At 41.5% G+C, this 16,736-nt stretch overlaps 1 protein-coding gene across 5 annotated transcripts in view; it reads left to right on the top strand.

The window, feature by feature from the left end:
• The window catches only part of LOC109401184 (uncharacterized), a 405,345-nt gene extending 391,608 nt beyond the window's left edge, over window positions 1-13,737 (top strand). For all 5 annotated transcript variants that reach the window (XM_062842782.1, XM_062842781.1, XM_062842784.1 and 2 more), the window contains 5 exons: window positions 652-1,171; window positions 7,125-7,326; window positions 7,395-7,541; window positions 7,613-7,720; window positions 7,813-13,737. In XM_062842782.1, coding sequence (XP_062698766.1) covers window positions 652-1,171; window positions 7,125-7,326; window positions 7,395-7,541; window positions 7,613-7,720; window positions 7,813-7,971 — 1,136 coding nt within the window. In that variant the 3' untranslated portion in view covers window positions 7,972-13,737. The remainder of the gene's footprint in view (window positions 1-651; window positions 1,172-7,124; window positions 7,327-7,394; window positions 7,542-7,612; window positions 7,721-7,812) is intronic.
• Window positions 13,738-16,736: the final 2,999 nt, after the last annotated feature.

The following is a 16,736-nucleotide window of genomic DNA, read 5'->3' as shown; positions in this document are numbered from 1 at the left end:
CAGCCCTTGGCTGGTTCGTCTCTTTCAGTCGAATCGTTTTTCTGCTAAATTATGGTTGAACAACTTGCCATCTTGTAACTCAGCCAAATATGTAACACTAAACATCGCAAAAAGGATTTTCCATTTTACTCAAATAATTTCTGTTAATACAATGTTCGCAAATATCGTAAAGTTTTATGAACTCCATATAATGCTCAGAAGATAATGATCCATTGCCAAAATCAATAAACAGGTCAATCCCAAAAGATCTCAGCACACATCCCCAATCTCTCGCCCCTTTTGTTTCCCCGCAGTCAGTGCCCAATGCGTAGTGATCTAATTCGATCGACGATCGCCCGTCCCGCGTTCGAATCGATCCAATGTTTATTATTCATACGATATTTGGGCAACGATCGCGTCAATTCTCCTGCGCAGAATTTATACAATGCTTCCCCCTGCCTCCATGAATTTGAATCAACCTGCTACGTCCGAATCGGGCTGACTTTGTTTGCGCGCAGACTTGAGTTGACGCCGAAGACAAACATACATTTATTGACTGGAGATTGGCAGACTACTTCCCCGAATCGGACGATGACCATCCCCGGACTCCGTCCGAAGCAGAATAAATAAATTTCTAATGATCTTTACTTCTTTCTTTCTTCCAACAAACAGAAAAACTTCGCCGCCTCGACATGGCCATCCGCAAGACGCTGGTCGAGAAGCAGCGGGTCGTATGTGATATGTTCAAAGTGCCGGACGAGCACTTCCTGGCGATCGCGGACATTGCCGGTCAGCCGGAAGCGCCCCAAAAGGAACCGACCGACATCATTCTGGCCGCCTTTTCCCACATTCAATCGTTGACGGACGTTCTCAACGAGCACATGCGGGTCACCCAGAGCCAGGAGATCTCGGCCGTTTCGACGTCAGTCTGTGATGAGTGCAATTGCAGTGCGAGTGCTGCGAATGGTGTAGGAGTAACGGGAGTCGTAAGCAATGGTACACCGGAAATCAACGGAACCGCGGTGGTTGTCGATCCCGTCGCCAATAGCAGTAGTAGTAGTATTAGTAGTAGCGCCAATTCTCAAATCACCACCGTGGGGGTTCCACCGATCGGAGCGGTTTTGGAGGAGCAGGGCGACCAGGTCAGCATTACCGAGGACGAGGATGGCTACTGCGAAATTGATGAAGTGAGGTAAGTGAACTCTTGGACTCAGTCCGTTCTTTCTATCCAAGTGTATTGATTAGATGGCATACTTCGTTAGGTGAATGTAAAGTTGTCTTGTCTCCAAAAAAGAACTTTGTTTTACAACTTTTTGTGACAAAACCATCATACGAATCTGGCAAGCTCGCCAACTTGTCGAACATTGCATCCAATGCGATCAAGTGCTCTTCGACATTCCCGTCCTCTTCAACAAACCCACTATCGACCAGCCGATAATTGCTTCACATGATAGTCGCGCAGAATGTTCCATGACTCTTGGGCTGTTATGGCATTCTTGATAAGTTGTATCTGACTTACTTGATACTTGATGGGCTACAACTCGTAGCGGTGAGTCTACGCCGAATGAAGTATCCGCCTCCACTGGCCTCGGTCCTGGGCCAATCGCTTCCAGTCGCCCTGAACGTTTTGAGTCCTTAGGTCCTCTTCAACTGCAAAAAGCCAACGTGTGCGCCACTTCCTTCTTCTCTGTTAAATATAATTTTAGCTTGTCGTTTCTCCGGCATACGAGCTACGAGTCCAGCCCACCGCAGCCTGCCGTGTTGTATTCGCTTCACTATATCCATCTCTTTATATACATACCTGGTACAGCTCGTAGTTCATGCGACGCCGCCAGATGCCGTCCTCCAGTTTACCGCCGAGTATTGTTCGCAGCACTTTACGTTCGAAGACTCAAAAAGCTTTCCGATCAACTTCTTTCAACGTCCACGTTTTATGACCGTATAAAGCGACCGGAAGAATCAGAGCCTTGTACAACGCGAGTTTGTCTTTGTTTGCAGCCTGCGGGACTTCAGCTGGTTTCGCAGACCGAAAAAGGCCTGGTTTGCAGCCGCAATCCGTCTTTTCACCTCGCGGGTAACATCATAGAGACTTTCAGCAAAAACCTAACCTCATCGAATTGTGATACGATTTGTAAACATTGCCCTCAAATTTTTTTAAGGGCAAGGACGGCTTTATGGACCGACGCCAAAGGAAAAAAAGAAAAAGAGACAATGCTGACATCACTGTGCAAGCGCTCATTATCGCACGTCACTAGAGTACCAAGATAAACAAATTCATCCATAACATCAAACTTTTCTCCACCTAGCACCACTTTGTCACCACTATTAAAAGGTACGAAGACCTCTTCCTCGGCCCGACGGTCGATTCCGATGATGTCGATATCGTACACGAAGCCCAGGAGCATATGCGACTTCGTGAATGGTTCCGCTCCTGTGCACACCAGCTCTCCTTATCGCTCCTTCCAGTGCTATGTTGAACAGTAAGTTCAAAAGAGCATCGCCCTGCTTCAGTCCGTCAAAGTTCGTAACCGATGACGAAATTTCATCCGCAACCCGTACACTTGATTCCGAATCGTCAAGCGTCGCACGAATCAGTCTTAATCAACTTCGCCGGAATTCCATGTTCGATCATAATCTACCATAATTCGTTTCTCTTCACTGAATCGTACGCCGCCTTGAAATCATAAACAGATTATGGGACTGCAAGTTGTACTGCCGAAATTTATCGAGAATCTGCCGCAGGGTGAACATCTGATCCGTCGTTGATCGGCCCTCACGAAATCCTGCCTGATATTCGCCGACGAAGGACTCCTCAATCGGGCCTCAACCTGTGGAACAGAACTCCGGACAAAATTTTGTACGCTAAATTGAGGAGTGTTATTCCTCTGTAATTCGCGCACTCCAACCGATGCCCTTTCTTTTCAAGAGCAAATGAGACCATCCAACCAACTAGCAGGCAGTTCTTCCTCCTCCCATATCTTCAATATAATACGGCGTAAGAGTCTATACAGCTGCTCACCACCGCGCTTGAGAAGCTCGGCCGGGAGTTCGTCCTTCCCAGCAGCCTTGTTGTTCTTCAGTCCCCTAGTGGCTGTCTTGACCTCATCTAGCGTTGGAGGTTCCACAGCTTGTCCGTCGTCGTCGATATGCGAATTCTGTCCGTCGCTCTTTCACTCCCACCGTTCAACAATACCTCGAAGTGCTCTCTCCACCTGGCAACCACCATTGTCTTGTCTGTCAGCAACTTTCCATTACGGTCGTTGTACATAACGGGTGAAGGCGCTCTTTTTCTCCGCACGCCATTGACAGTTTCGTAAAATCTTCGCATATCATTCTGTTTCATACTCTCTTGCGCCTGAGCAATCACATTTTCCTCTTTTATTTTCTTTTTGCGGTTGATTCGTTTTTCGGCTAGTCTTGCTTCCCTATATCGCTTCATGCTCTGCCGGGTCCCCGACATCAACATCCGGCTTCTGGCAACATTCTTCTCGTCTAACTCCTCGTCGAACCACACGTTCCTAGGTCGTCTTTGAGCAGTACCTATCACCTACCGCGCTGATATACTCATCGCTCCGTGGATAGACTCCCACAGAGTACATATTGTGATTATCACTCTCGTTGATCTCACTTATACGCTCGTCCAGCCTCTGGTGATAGTCGGCTACCGTACCGTCTGCTGAAAACCGCTGGATGTTGAAACGCATCAATCGCCGGTTCCTAGAGTCCGACACGGTTGATTATCGAGGTCGAATCTTACTAACTACGAGATAGTTTTCTGAGTCGATGTTGGGACCTCTAAAAGCTCTAACATCAAATACGTTCGAGGAATGTCGGCCATCTACCAGCACATGGTCGATTTGGTTGCAAATATCACCGTTTGGGTGTCTCCATGTGTGCTTGCGGATATCCTTGCGTGCAAAGTAGGTTCTACTAATGGCCATAGAGGCTTGCACCAAAAACCTAACCTCATCGAATTCTCATACGATTTGTAAACATTGCCCTCAATTTTTTTTGAGGGCAAGGACGGCTTTATGGACCGACGCCGAAGGAAAGAAAGAGAAGGAGACAATGTGACGTCAGCGTGCAAGCGCTCATCCCCCTGGCGGCAGCAAAGTTGACTACAGTAGACGTTCGATAACTGCAACATGTTTACGTTTCACTTAGCGAACAAAATTCGATAACTGCAACGTCAGACAGGCATCAACAACCCATCAATTGACGTTAAATGTACGTAAAATTCATTCGACTGTTCATTTGGGCTAACATGGCGCACCGTTTTGACGGATAGCGGTGCGATAACTGCTAATTTGTTGCACTTATCGGACTTGCAGTTAAAAAGCATTGCAGTTTAACCACCGACGAACCGACGTGACAGCTAGAACAAATAAATTCAAATTTGCTGTCCCCGACGCCGTGATGAAAAATAGTCGAACACTACCGCCTCCTCTATAACGGCTCGCGTTGTTTTGATAGCTTGACTCTAAACCCCCGTGTATTCATATGGACTTATCCACCGATGAACCAAATTCATCGCGGTCCGAGAATTTTGACACTAGAGCGGGGTCTGTTCCAATCAGAATCGTCCAATTCTGATTGGAACGGCCCCGCTCTAGTGTCAAAATTCTCGGACCGCGATGAATTCGGTTCATCGGTGGATAAGTCCATAGGAAAAGGATCGTGCTTGCGCTGATTTGACAGAAGCGTTCGCTTGCTTCGCTGGTCGACCGTTAAATTTGGGGGGGGGGGGGACACTTTTGAAACACCACTGTCACGTCGGTTCGTCGGTGGCTAAACCACTTGCACGGACCGAACGTCTACTGTAATTTCAGGTCGTTGTCGTAAGTGACGGAGTGAAGGCTCTCCGTACCGATGATGATTGGACGGAAAAAGTCCTCTCGTTCGACCTGCGCGTTGGCGTCACCGATGACAATCTTAACGTCGTGTTTTGGGCATTCTCCATAGGTCTTGTCAAGACATTCATAAAACGCATATTTCACATCATCGGTTTTCTCGTTGGTCGGCGCATAGACATTGATCAGGCTGTAGTTGAATAATTTGCCCCGGATTCTCAATACAGTAGACGTTCGATAACTGCAACATGTTTACGTTTCACTTATCGAACGAAAATCCGGTAACTGCAACGCCTGACAGTGTCAACAAACCATCAACTGACGTAAAATGAACGTGAACTTCATCCGACTGTTCATTTGGGCTAACCTGGCGCACAATTTTGAAGTTTGGCGGTGCGATAACTGCAAATTTGTTGCACTTATCGGACTTGCAGTTAAAAAGCATTGCATTTAAACCGTTTGCACCGATCGAACGTCTATTGTACGCAGATTCGCTCGTTGATCGGCTTCCACTTCATAACTCGCTTCATCTGTTTCCCGATCACTATGAATCCGATCCCATGTTCTGCCTTATCGCTGCCGCTGTGGTAGATGTTATATTTGAACGATGTGTTGGCGACGGGATCCACCGCCCTGAATTCACGTTCACCAGTTTTGGGCCACCGCACTTCCTGTATAGCAGCCACGCACACACCAACTTTCTGCAATTCACGAGCCAAAAGGCTCGCTCGTCCAGGTCCATTTGAGGTCCTGACTTTCCAGGTACAGTAGACGTTCGATAACTGCAACATGTTTACGTTTCAGTTAGCGAACAAAATTCGATAACTGCAACGTCAGATAGGCGTCAACAACCCATCAATTGACATTAAATGAACGAAAAATTCATAAGATTGTTCATTTGGGCTAACTTGGCGCACCGTTTTGACAGATAGCGGTGCGATAACTGTAAATTTGTTGCACTTACCGGACTTGCAGTTAAAAAGCATTGCAGTTAAACCGTTTGCACCGACCGAACGTCTACTGTACCGAGTTTCCAATCATAGTCCTTATTTCGTTGCCGGGTCGGTTTCCAAGAGTATCGTTCGCATTTTCTATTTCTTACTTCATTTTTCGTAGTGTTGAAAGGCTTCGACAAGCTACCTTACCGGGGTCGCGCTGCCTACATCGCGTTGGTGGGGCTGCCACCTTAGGTATAGCTGACGCGATACAGCGTTTCATATTCGGCCGTTGGATGCCAGAACAGACGCTATTTGAGCCGCACCTCCTTGGTGAACGGACGCCCGGGACGTACCTCCTCAATCTAGCTGAAGTGAGAAGGACAACAGTGCCCAGGCTGCACTACCAGCCAAGCACACAACTCTTAGCTGGCGGTCTTTGTCATCGTTCGACCCGTGGAGGCATGAGGTAGGAACTTGTGAGGACCAGAGCTATGTTGGACGCTCTCCTTATCGACTCACCGTTTTGCAGCCCACTGACTACTTTCGACCAAATACCCAATAGTGGCGGCAGCACGCTCGTCTTTACCAATCCATGCCTCAGTTCTTTCCGGTTTAGCCGCAATATCATTCACAACTACTCGCCACAGTCCCTCTCGAATGAGAATTTGCTTGGTACTCTCTTTCCACAGGTCATAGTTACCGAAATTCAACCGAATAGCTTCAGTGTTCAGCTCCATAACCATTTCGCTTTCTTCGACGCCGTAGAACCAACTGTTACTACCGGAAATCTCTTGAAGCGCTAGCAGAGTACCGTTCCTACACAGTTTTCACTTCTGGGCCCATAACCTGTTGGACATAACTTGAAAGCACTTCTTTATTAGAGGAAATTGGAAACAGGAATGAAAAAATATGACATGTCAATGGTTGCTATGACTACTTATTACAGACTAGACTATTGCGGTATGAGTAAAGCTATTCAACTTCATTGAAATCATCATTACTTCTACATTTTGATGAGTTCAGTTCCCTCTGCTGCATTGACGTGATCGATTTCTCCGTTGCCCGGATCTCCCGTTTCTTTCAATTCAGCTGCATTCATCGAAGTGCTGCTTCCACCTTTCAATCATCTCACGTCCGCCCGTCAAGAGATTCCTGTCTTTATCCTCACACATTTATATGAAAAACTTCCATGTGTCTATATCAGTAGCATTTCCATTACAGTAGCATCTACGGGCGATTAATCAAGCTCAAGCTTAAGCTCAAGCTCATTTTGGACGGAGGTCCTCTGTTGACTTCTACCCGGTATTCAAATTATTTCAAAACCTAACACAACAAAAATCGATGTTCTCGATTTCAGAGCTGCAGCGGTTTTGTTGGAATCTCAGCGGGAAGCTGAAAAACTCAAGAAAGCGGAAGCGGAAGCTAAAGCTGCAGCAGCTGCGGCGGTTGCAGTGGCAGCGGCGGAATCCTCTACAGTCCTGGACGATAGCGGTAGCGGCGCTGGACCCAAATCGCCAGATTCCTATATCGAAATCAATGATAATTATGATAGTACTCAGGTAGGTGTTGTCTCCACAGCATGGAGTTTCAGTCTTTATAACCAATGATTTCATTTTTTTTCCTGCAGAATCACCTGCAGCCTAACAAATTCGTCGGAGTGGATTTGTGCGGAAGAAATCGGCTACTGCACGCATCGTCCCTGGTGCCAACCGTACCGTGCCATCTGATAGCGAACTACGTGTCTGGTCTGAACGCGCAGATTTCACAGCTATTGGTAGGTGTACAACGAACTGCTTGAACCTACAGTTAGGTATATGTTAACTATTTTTTCCATACCTTGTACAGCCAAAAATTAGCGAACGAGACTTGGAGCGAGAACAACTGAGACGGGAGAATCAGCATTTACGGGAACTATTGAATGCAATGCATCAGGAACGAGTTTTAGAAACACAGGTAGGTGAGGTGATGACGTAGGTTACGCCCTTTTGAAATGTTGGTGCTTGATAGTTAGGAATAGCTAATTTTTGCATTTTTTTTTTCATCAGGAAACTACGGAAGCCCCCGTACTGACTGACCCGGAACCACCTTCACAACCCGAACAACCATTACAGCAGGAGCAATCCCAACAACAACCAACACCACAACTGGCGGAGCCTGCTAGTGTAATCAGCACTACCAGCACAACCGACAACGTAAATGAGTGAATTTTCCGCCCCTTTTCCATCGAAAACCCCGCGGCAAAGCTGTGACGTACCCAAATCACCGACAGATGGCGGCACCCCCTTATCGCCTGAATGTATGTAATTGCCGAAGTATGCGCGAAGCGCTCGCAGTGACCCATTCCGACATCAGATCCGACTCCCAATGTGTGAGCATTTGCGCGCTTATTGTTTCAACAAAAAAAAAAAAGGTATTTGGTACGCTCGGTGTGTGAGAAGAAGTTATAACAAAAGGCCTTAAAACATTAACTATTGCGACTGACGCAGCAACAGCATCAAGCACAACCAGAAATTACTAATATTGGATTGTTTCGCCGTTGTCTCGATCGTAGTAGCTACTCGTCGTCTTCGTCGTCGCTGTTGCTGTGTTGCCATGGTAGCAACACGTGTGTTCTTTTGGAATGCTTTGATTAGGATTACAAAAAACACAAACGCGTTACATGGTAAAAGAAAATATCACGAAAAATAATCAAAAGATCATAAGCAATTTTACCTTCTAGTAGGTCAGAAGAGCGAAGAGTTCCCGAATATTTGGAAATAGGAAAAACAAGTGTCTAAGAAAGTTGGAGGGAGATGTATAGGAAATAGATAGGAACCGAGTCGAGAGAGTACACCCCCGGATTAAGTTTAACTTATTACCCACAAAGTACCCCCGCCCCTCTCCCCAAAATGTATTTTTTTAGATCATCAATGTTGTTTATTTGTTCTTATTTTATTTAGCTTTTTGTTTATAGGCAATTAAAATGATAATTAATAAAAAGAACGAAAAAAGTGCGAGATAACAACTTAACCAACACACGTGCAGTTTATACTTTTCTTTCTACTAATGAAACGATTCCAAAAGTGACAGAGTTGTGTATTTCTCGCTAAAATTTTACTCACTTTTGCAGTATAGCCGTTTCGCATACACCCCTACATTTCCACTTGCGTTTTAAAAGGAGCAAACCGTGTAAAAGCGTGACTTTTTTAATCTTGTGAAACGTCAAAACAAAAGTCAAAGCAAGCGTAGCAACCTTGGTTATGTAATTTATCCAAAAAGAAAATATGATTGTTTGGTTTTTAACGTGTACAAGTGAGAAACGGAAGTGAACGAGAGCTAGAGAGTGTGTATTTCGAAAGGATCTATTATTTATTGTATATTTTCGCCCCAACTCCCAAAAAATGCCCATTTTCTTGTTTTTAAGGACATAACCAACAGAGAAACATTTATATTGGTAATATAATAGAAGAAAAAGAAGAAGACCATTTATAGGTACGAGCCACTTGTAGCTGCTTGAACTTCACCTATAGGCCACCGCATTATGACAAAAGGAAAAAACACGTAAAACAAGAACAGAAAAACAAAGAAAACAATGGAAAAAGAGTGGAAAACAGATGCCAATAGGACATGGTAGTAAGTTGTAAATAACAGTCTAATGCAAAGAAGAAAAAACAGCAAATACACACAACTGCACCCTTTCAACGAAAGCTGAATAATCCATGTAGAAATAACCCAAAAGCTTTGAAAATATGTGCAAAAAACTGGTACATAGCGGCAAACCAAAAAAAAAAACAAAACACGTAAAACCAAGAAAGTAGCATTCACGGCATTGAAGAAGCATTTGATTGGATGAAAAATTGGCACTGAAAACCAAGAATCCACAACAGTAGTTAACCATAGTTTGTGATATGCGCGTTTTATACGAAGAGAGGCATACAAAAGCGACGGAGGAGCGTACTTTTCTGTTTGTGTTTTTCTCTCTGTACCTCTTTCTGGAAAAACAGGGTTCTGAGGGTCGCCATGTTGTAGGGATTCTCCATTTCTTCAATTGATCCGCCATTTTTTGGCGTTTGTACTTACCTATCAAATTTTGAATTTCCCGTCCCCCAATGTCGGCGTACTTAGAGAAAAAAACTTTCAATGTTCTTGAATCCTTCCAGTGAAATAAAAAAAAATGTGTTTTTGTATGTATGAGTGTAGTGAACCTCACATGGCGACCCTGACTGACGACCATACTCGCACAAGGTGAGACAATAATGTTTTCCAAAAGTGTCCACTGTCTACCAAATCGAAAGTATGGACAGTTCTTTTTTGTTTATCGAAAAGGAAGCGACATTTGTTGGTGATTTTTTTCAAAATTCTATGAAATTCAGCAAAAAAATAGTTTGAGCTCTACAAACATTTTAAAATAGAATGGAACGAGTTCAACAATTCATAACCATAGCTGAGCATTTCTTCAACATTTCAAAATACAGTAGACGTTCGATAACTGAAACATGTTCACGTTTCACTTAACAAACGAAAGACCGATAACTGCAACGTCTGACAGTGTCAACAAACCACTAACTGACGTAAAATGAACGTGAACTTCATCCGATTGTCCATTTGGGCTAACGTGACGCACCATTTTGACATTTGGCGGTGCGATACAGTAGACGTTCGGTCGGTGCAAACGGTTTAACTGCAATTCTTTTTAACTGCAAGTCCGGTAAGTGCAACAATTTTGCAGTTATCGCACCGCCATCCGTCAAAATGATGCGCCATGTTAGCCCAAATGAACAGTCGAATGAATTTTTTGTTCATTCTACGTCAATTGATGGCTTGTTGACACTGTCTGGCGTTGCAGTTATCGGATTTTCGTTCGCTAAGTGAAACGTAAACATGTTGCAGTTATCGAACGTCTACTGTAACTGCAAATTTGTTGCAGTTACTGGACTTGCAGTTAGAAAGCATTACAGTTAAACCGTTTGCACCATCCGAACGTCTACTGTAAATCGTTTGCGCCGACCGAACGTCTACTAACTGTAGTCTGAAACGAACTCACGCGTGATAAGTGAAAACGGCTTAACTGCAATGCTTCTGAATTGCAAGTCCAACTAATAAGAAAACTTTGATATATCTGTTACAGTAGACGTTCGATAACTGCAACATGTTCATGTTTCACTTAGCGAACAAAAATCCGATAACTGCAACGCCTGACAGTGTCAACAACTGACGTTAAATGAACGTGAACTTCATTCGACTGTTCATTTGAGCTAACATGGCGCACCATTCTGACATTTGGCGGTGCCATACAGTAGACGTTCGGTCGGTGCAAATGGTTTAACTGCAATGCTTTTTAACTGCAAGTCCGGTAAGTGCAACAAATTTGCAGTTATCGCACCGCCAAACGTCAAAATGGTGCGCCATGTTAGCCCTAATGAACTGTCGAATGAATTTTTTGTTCATTCTACGTCAATTGATGGCTTGTTGACACTGTCAGGCGTTGCAGTTATCGGATTTTCGTTCGCTAAGTGAAACGTTAACATGTTGCAGTTATCGAACGTCTACCGTAACTGCAAATTTGTTGCAGTTACTGGACTTGCAGTTAGAAAGCATTACAGTTAAACCGTTTGCACCGACCGAACGTCTACTGTATCTAAAAATTGAAAACCAACAAAGCGTCGCTTTCTCAGATGATTTTCACCCGGGTCATTTTGGCTAAAAACCCCAAACTCCAAATAAGAACTGAGATTCGTATGGATATTTGTATTCCGAATCACGCTTTTACGTATTGTTATACATAGTGAGATATCGTGCAAGAAGAAAATTTGCCTTAATTCAGTGTGTACACGTCGTACTTTTGTATACAATCGGGACAACCTTCCATCGTTTTGCGCCTTTTCCCATAAATTGAACATTTTTCAATGACTTTTTAATTTTTTTAATGAGACATACCCATTTTTTTTTTTAAATGGGTTAAAATCAATCCCAAAAGCGGGTGCAATTTGTGGAAATGATGTAGTTTTTAAAATGCTTAATAGACTACACAAATCCATTGATTTCAGTAGTTGATCATTCCCGTAAGATACAATCCAAATGTGCAAAAAATCACATTTTCTTTAAAAGTTTTGACATTTTACAATTGCAACACGACGTTTAACTTTGTAAGAAATTCGATAAGTGCAATGTCAGCTTAGACGTCGATAACCCATCAATTATTATTAAACGAATGCAACACTGTTTATTCGAGCTAACTTGGCGCGCCATTTTGACAGTTGTTGGCATTACGACGCAGTAGACGTTCGATAACTGCAACATGTTTACGTTTCACTTAGCGAATGAAATTCAATAACTGCAACGCCTGACAGACGTCAATGTTCATTTGACGTCTATTGATTGGTCGTTGGCGTCTGTGAGACGTTACAGTTATCAAATTTCGTTTGCCAAATGAAACGATAGCATGTTGCAGGTTACCGACCGTCTACTGTACTCAGGTACAAGAATGTACACTCGAATGTACAGATAAGAAAAAAGTGGTTGAATCGGACAGGAATGATCCACCACAAATCGATAGTTTGTAGAAAACAAATAAAAATCAAAAATTTGTATGAATCGTAAGAAAAAAACATCAAATTCAGTAGAAGCAAAAGCAGTGCGTCGTATTTTGGTACCTACACACTAAAAAAAAAAATATGCTAAATTTACACCAAAAATATCCTATACTCGAATGGAAAGCCCCTTTCTAAAGCTTAACTGACTCAAACCAAGCGCCATTTTTTGTATTCTCATAATTTGCTGTAGCCATTATTGTACCATAGAAGTAAATTAATCCTGTCACGCTAAAACACAAACAAAAAAAACACATACATACATAAAATACACCAAAAGATAAGCAGTTTTAATACAAATTCTCTTACTACTACTACAACTACAAGTTCTATACACCGCCGCGCATACACTGAGTAATCTGTTAGGACACTACTGCAAAGAAACAAAAGAAAACACCACAAACATAATCGCAAATTGTTTCGAACCACCAAGCTTGAAGGTTGAAACAAACCGGAATGTGAGTTAAAACAAGCCTATAACAAGAAAGATCCGATGCGAGAACAAAGAGCAAAGTGAGCAAAAAGTATTACAGTAGACGTTCGGTCGGTGCAAACGGTTTAACTGCAATGCTTTTTAACTGCAAGTCCGGTAAGTGCAACAATTTTGCAGTTATCGCACCGCCATCCTTCAAAATGGTGCGCCATATTAGCCCAAATGAACAGTCGGATGAAGTTCGCGTTCATTTTACGTCAGTTGATGATTTATTGACACTGTCAGGCGTTGCAGTAATCGGATTTTCGTTCGCTAAGTGAAACGTAAACATGTTGCAGTTATCGAACGTCTACTGTATTTTAGAAGCATGTCAATTTCCCACTGCTGCTGTCCCATCTCCGCGCACCGAATGATTTCCACAGTCTTTTTAGTAGTTAGGTATGTAGTTTGTGGTTAGTTTGCACTGAGATATTATGATGCGATGCGATGAGAAGAAGAACAATTGCTAGAGTTGCAGGGCAACCAAGAATGTTCTCGATTTGTTTCTGGATTTACATACATAATAGGAAAAGTGCTGCTGCTGTATCTATAGCCAGCTGTGTGTTTGTAAGCTTTCTGTTTGTCGTGGTGTGTGATGTGGGAAGTAACATGGCTTTAAACGGGCAATCCGTGTTCCGTTTTCCCCTTCACAACTTCCTTTCCGTGCAATGGACTTTTCGGTTTTAGTTTACACTGATTTTAACTTTTTTTTGGCAAACAAGTAGAAAAACGACGTTGAATACCCAATTCCTTCTCTTTTTTTTGTTGTTGGGCAGTGTTTGTTCCTTATGTGGCATGCGGAAGTTGGTGTTTCGTATAAATAAGTTCTTGTAAAAAAAAAGTGAAAGTATAATATTTAATAATGGAAGCGAAAGCGAAATAAACAAATAAAAAAGTACATACAAAAATATTCGAAAAAGAATGTAAAAGTCAATTGTAAATCATTTCTGATGACCAGTCCTAATACAGTAGACGTTTGGTCGGTGCAAACGGTTTAACTGCAATGCTTTTTAACTGCAAGTCCGGTAAGTGCAACAATTTTGCAGTTATCGCACCGCCATCCGTCAAAATGGTGCGCCATGTTAGCCCAAATGAACAGTTGGATGAAGTTCGCGTTCATTTAACGTCAGTTGATGGTTTATTGACACTGTCAGGCGTTGCAGTTATCGGATTTTCGTTCACTAAGTGAAACGTAAACATGTTGCAGTTATCGAACGTCTACTGTAGTAACAACAAGAACTTAAAAATGCAAATAGACCTCAGATAATCTAATACTCTCAAAAGTTCTACACATTGATTTTTCTAATAACTAATTTCATGTAGGAATTTAAAAAAAAAGTCTGTGGCATTCTTTACAACAAATCATTTAGAAACCCCTGATCAAATATGCAGAGCCGTAGCGTGCGGTTAGCCCCCGCCAAGGGCGCCAGCCTCGGAGGGGCGCCGAAAAGGCATAAAGCTAAAAGCAAACAAAATGATCAAGATTTCACGTTTTCAAAGTGTCTAAGATTGATCATGTGTTTCTACGTTCTTCCAATTTCTAAAAAAAAAACAGATTTTTCTAGTTATCTAGGAAGTTATAAGGAATTATTCAAAAGATTCCTCCGGATGTTTCTCCAAGGATTTTATTAGATTACACTAGTTTACAAAATAAAACGAAAGTCGTGAACTTCTGTCAACGACCAAAATTTTTGGAGCACAATATAGCGCTGATATCGAGACCGACCTTCAAAAAATTTTAAGTAGAACAGTTTTTGAGTTTTAGCTCAATATCGAGTTTTACAACTTTTCAAAATATGTAATTTATTAACATTCAAATATATTGCGTTTTGTTCAACCAATTTTAAATCTTTTTTCATTAATTAAAAGCTGAATACAATACCATTCGATCATCTGAATACAGGTTTTGCGTCAGATTGATGAATTTCAAGATAATGTATTTTTTTCAATAAGAAAACCCTATTTAAAAATTCTTTCTCGACGTTTATTTGGCATATCATGTGTAGGTGAGTTACAGTAAAAATTTCAGCTCATTCGGAGCATTGATTACGAAGAATGAGATGTTTGAACTAAGCGACATTGCTTAAAAATAGAACAAAAATCGATTTCAAATCATCACCCTTGTATGGAAAGTCGAAAAAATTTCCGTTCTGCTGTAATTTTCTTCTTCTGCGTTTTCGAACTCAGGGCATGATTCTACACCAAAAATGATGTTCAGCTTACCGAGTTCAAAAATGCTGTAAACTAGTGTTATCTCACTCATTATTATTATTATTTATTTATTAACGAGGTTTTAACAAATAGTCATTCGCCTCCGATCTCACTCATATTTTTGAGATTAGTGTTATCTTTCACAAAAAATAAGAAAACTTCTCCGAAATCTTCTCAGGAAATCTTTTAAGAGATAGTTTTCTTCATACCTCCAGAATTTCCTCCACAGATTCCTTCAAAAAATCTTATAGGAGCTGATACTTTTATTTCTCAATACTTATATCACTATTTTTTCCTGGGTTTAACCTGGGTAATGTTCAATGAATTTCTAAAGAAATTTTCCATAATTTTCCTCAGAAATTCTTGTAGATATTCCTGCAAAAATATCTTTAAGGATTACGGATTAGGATTAAGGATCTGCCATGGATTCCTATAGAAACTCCTGCAGAGATTCGTTCAGAAATCTCTTCAGCGATTCCTTCATAAATGTCTCTGAGAATTCCTTCAGAAATTCTCCCATGATTTTTTTTAGAAAATCATCTATAGGTTATTTTAGAAATTCGACCAGTTTCCTTCAGAAAGTCTCCTACAGATTCCTTTAGAAAGAAGAAATCAATAATATCGCTTAGAAAATCTTCCAATGATCCCTTCCGAAATTGGTTCATGTTCATTAGAGATTTCTTCATAAATTTCTGCTAGAATTCATCTACAAAACTTTTCATCTTCTTTAACTCTTCCAAAATAACATATATTTGGAATAATTACAGATTTTTTAGGTATTTCGTTAGAAAATCCGCCTTCAGGGATTTCCTCATAAAACCTTCTAGGCAATTGTTTTAGAAAATCCCCCAGAAATTGCTTAAGAACCTTTTTCATTGATTCCTTCAAAAATCTCCTTTCAAAAATTCTTCCAATGGTTTTCCACAATTTTTAAAGGCAATCTTTCAGGTATTTCTTCAGGAACTGCTCCAAGAATTCTTGCAAGAATTTTTGAATAAATTTCATTGGAAATTGCTGCTAAAATGTTTCCCGAGTTTTCATCAGGTATACTTCCGGATCTTCCTGCAGAAATTACTACAGAGATACTATCATAATTTTATTCAGGGACACAAAAAGTCATATAGAGATTTCTTCAGGATTGCCCCCTGTTATTTCTCCATTTCCATGATTCGTCTAATATATACTGATAAATTTCTTAAAGATTTTCCAAGAAATATTTTGAATAAACTTCAGAAGAGATTGGAAATTGGAGTTATTGGAAAATTCGGATGAAATCAATTGTATAAAATCATCGAAAATTTGTAAAATAGATCGTTTGAGGATCCCTGAAAACCTGTGAAACTCTATCAAGTAAAAAAAAATAGACAGGAAATTAAAAAAAAAACAAGAAACAAAGAAAATGAATCATCACATTTTTTTTAAATTGATAATGTTCAATTCAGTAACAAATTTTGAAAACGACGTATAATCAATGGTGTAGCATTGATTATACGTCGTTTTCAAAATTTGTTACTGAATTGTCGTGGGGCGCCAATCTGGATGCTTGCCAAGGGCGCCATGGGACCACGCTACGGCTCTGCAAAAATGCCACAGAAGTCTCTGCAAAAATACCTGAAAGAAATCCTAGTCGAATCCGTGGAAGAATTCCTGTAGGAATATACAAAGTAGCAATTCTTGGAAGAATATCTGGAGAAAACCTGGGCTGCAAAACGGTGAG

The sequence above is a fragment of the Aedes albopictus genome, chromosome 3 (assembly GCF_035046485.1).
Source record: "Aedes albopictus strain Foshan chromosome 3, AalbF5, whole genome shotgun sequence".
Taxonomy (NCBI): Eukaryota; Metazoa; Arthropoda; class Insecta; order Diptera; family Culicidae; genus Aedes; species Aedes albopictus.
This window is presented reverse-complemented; position numbering and strand designations above follow the sequence as displayed.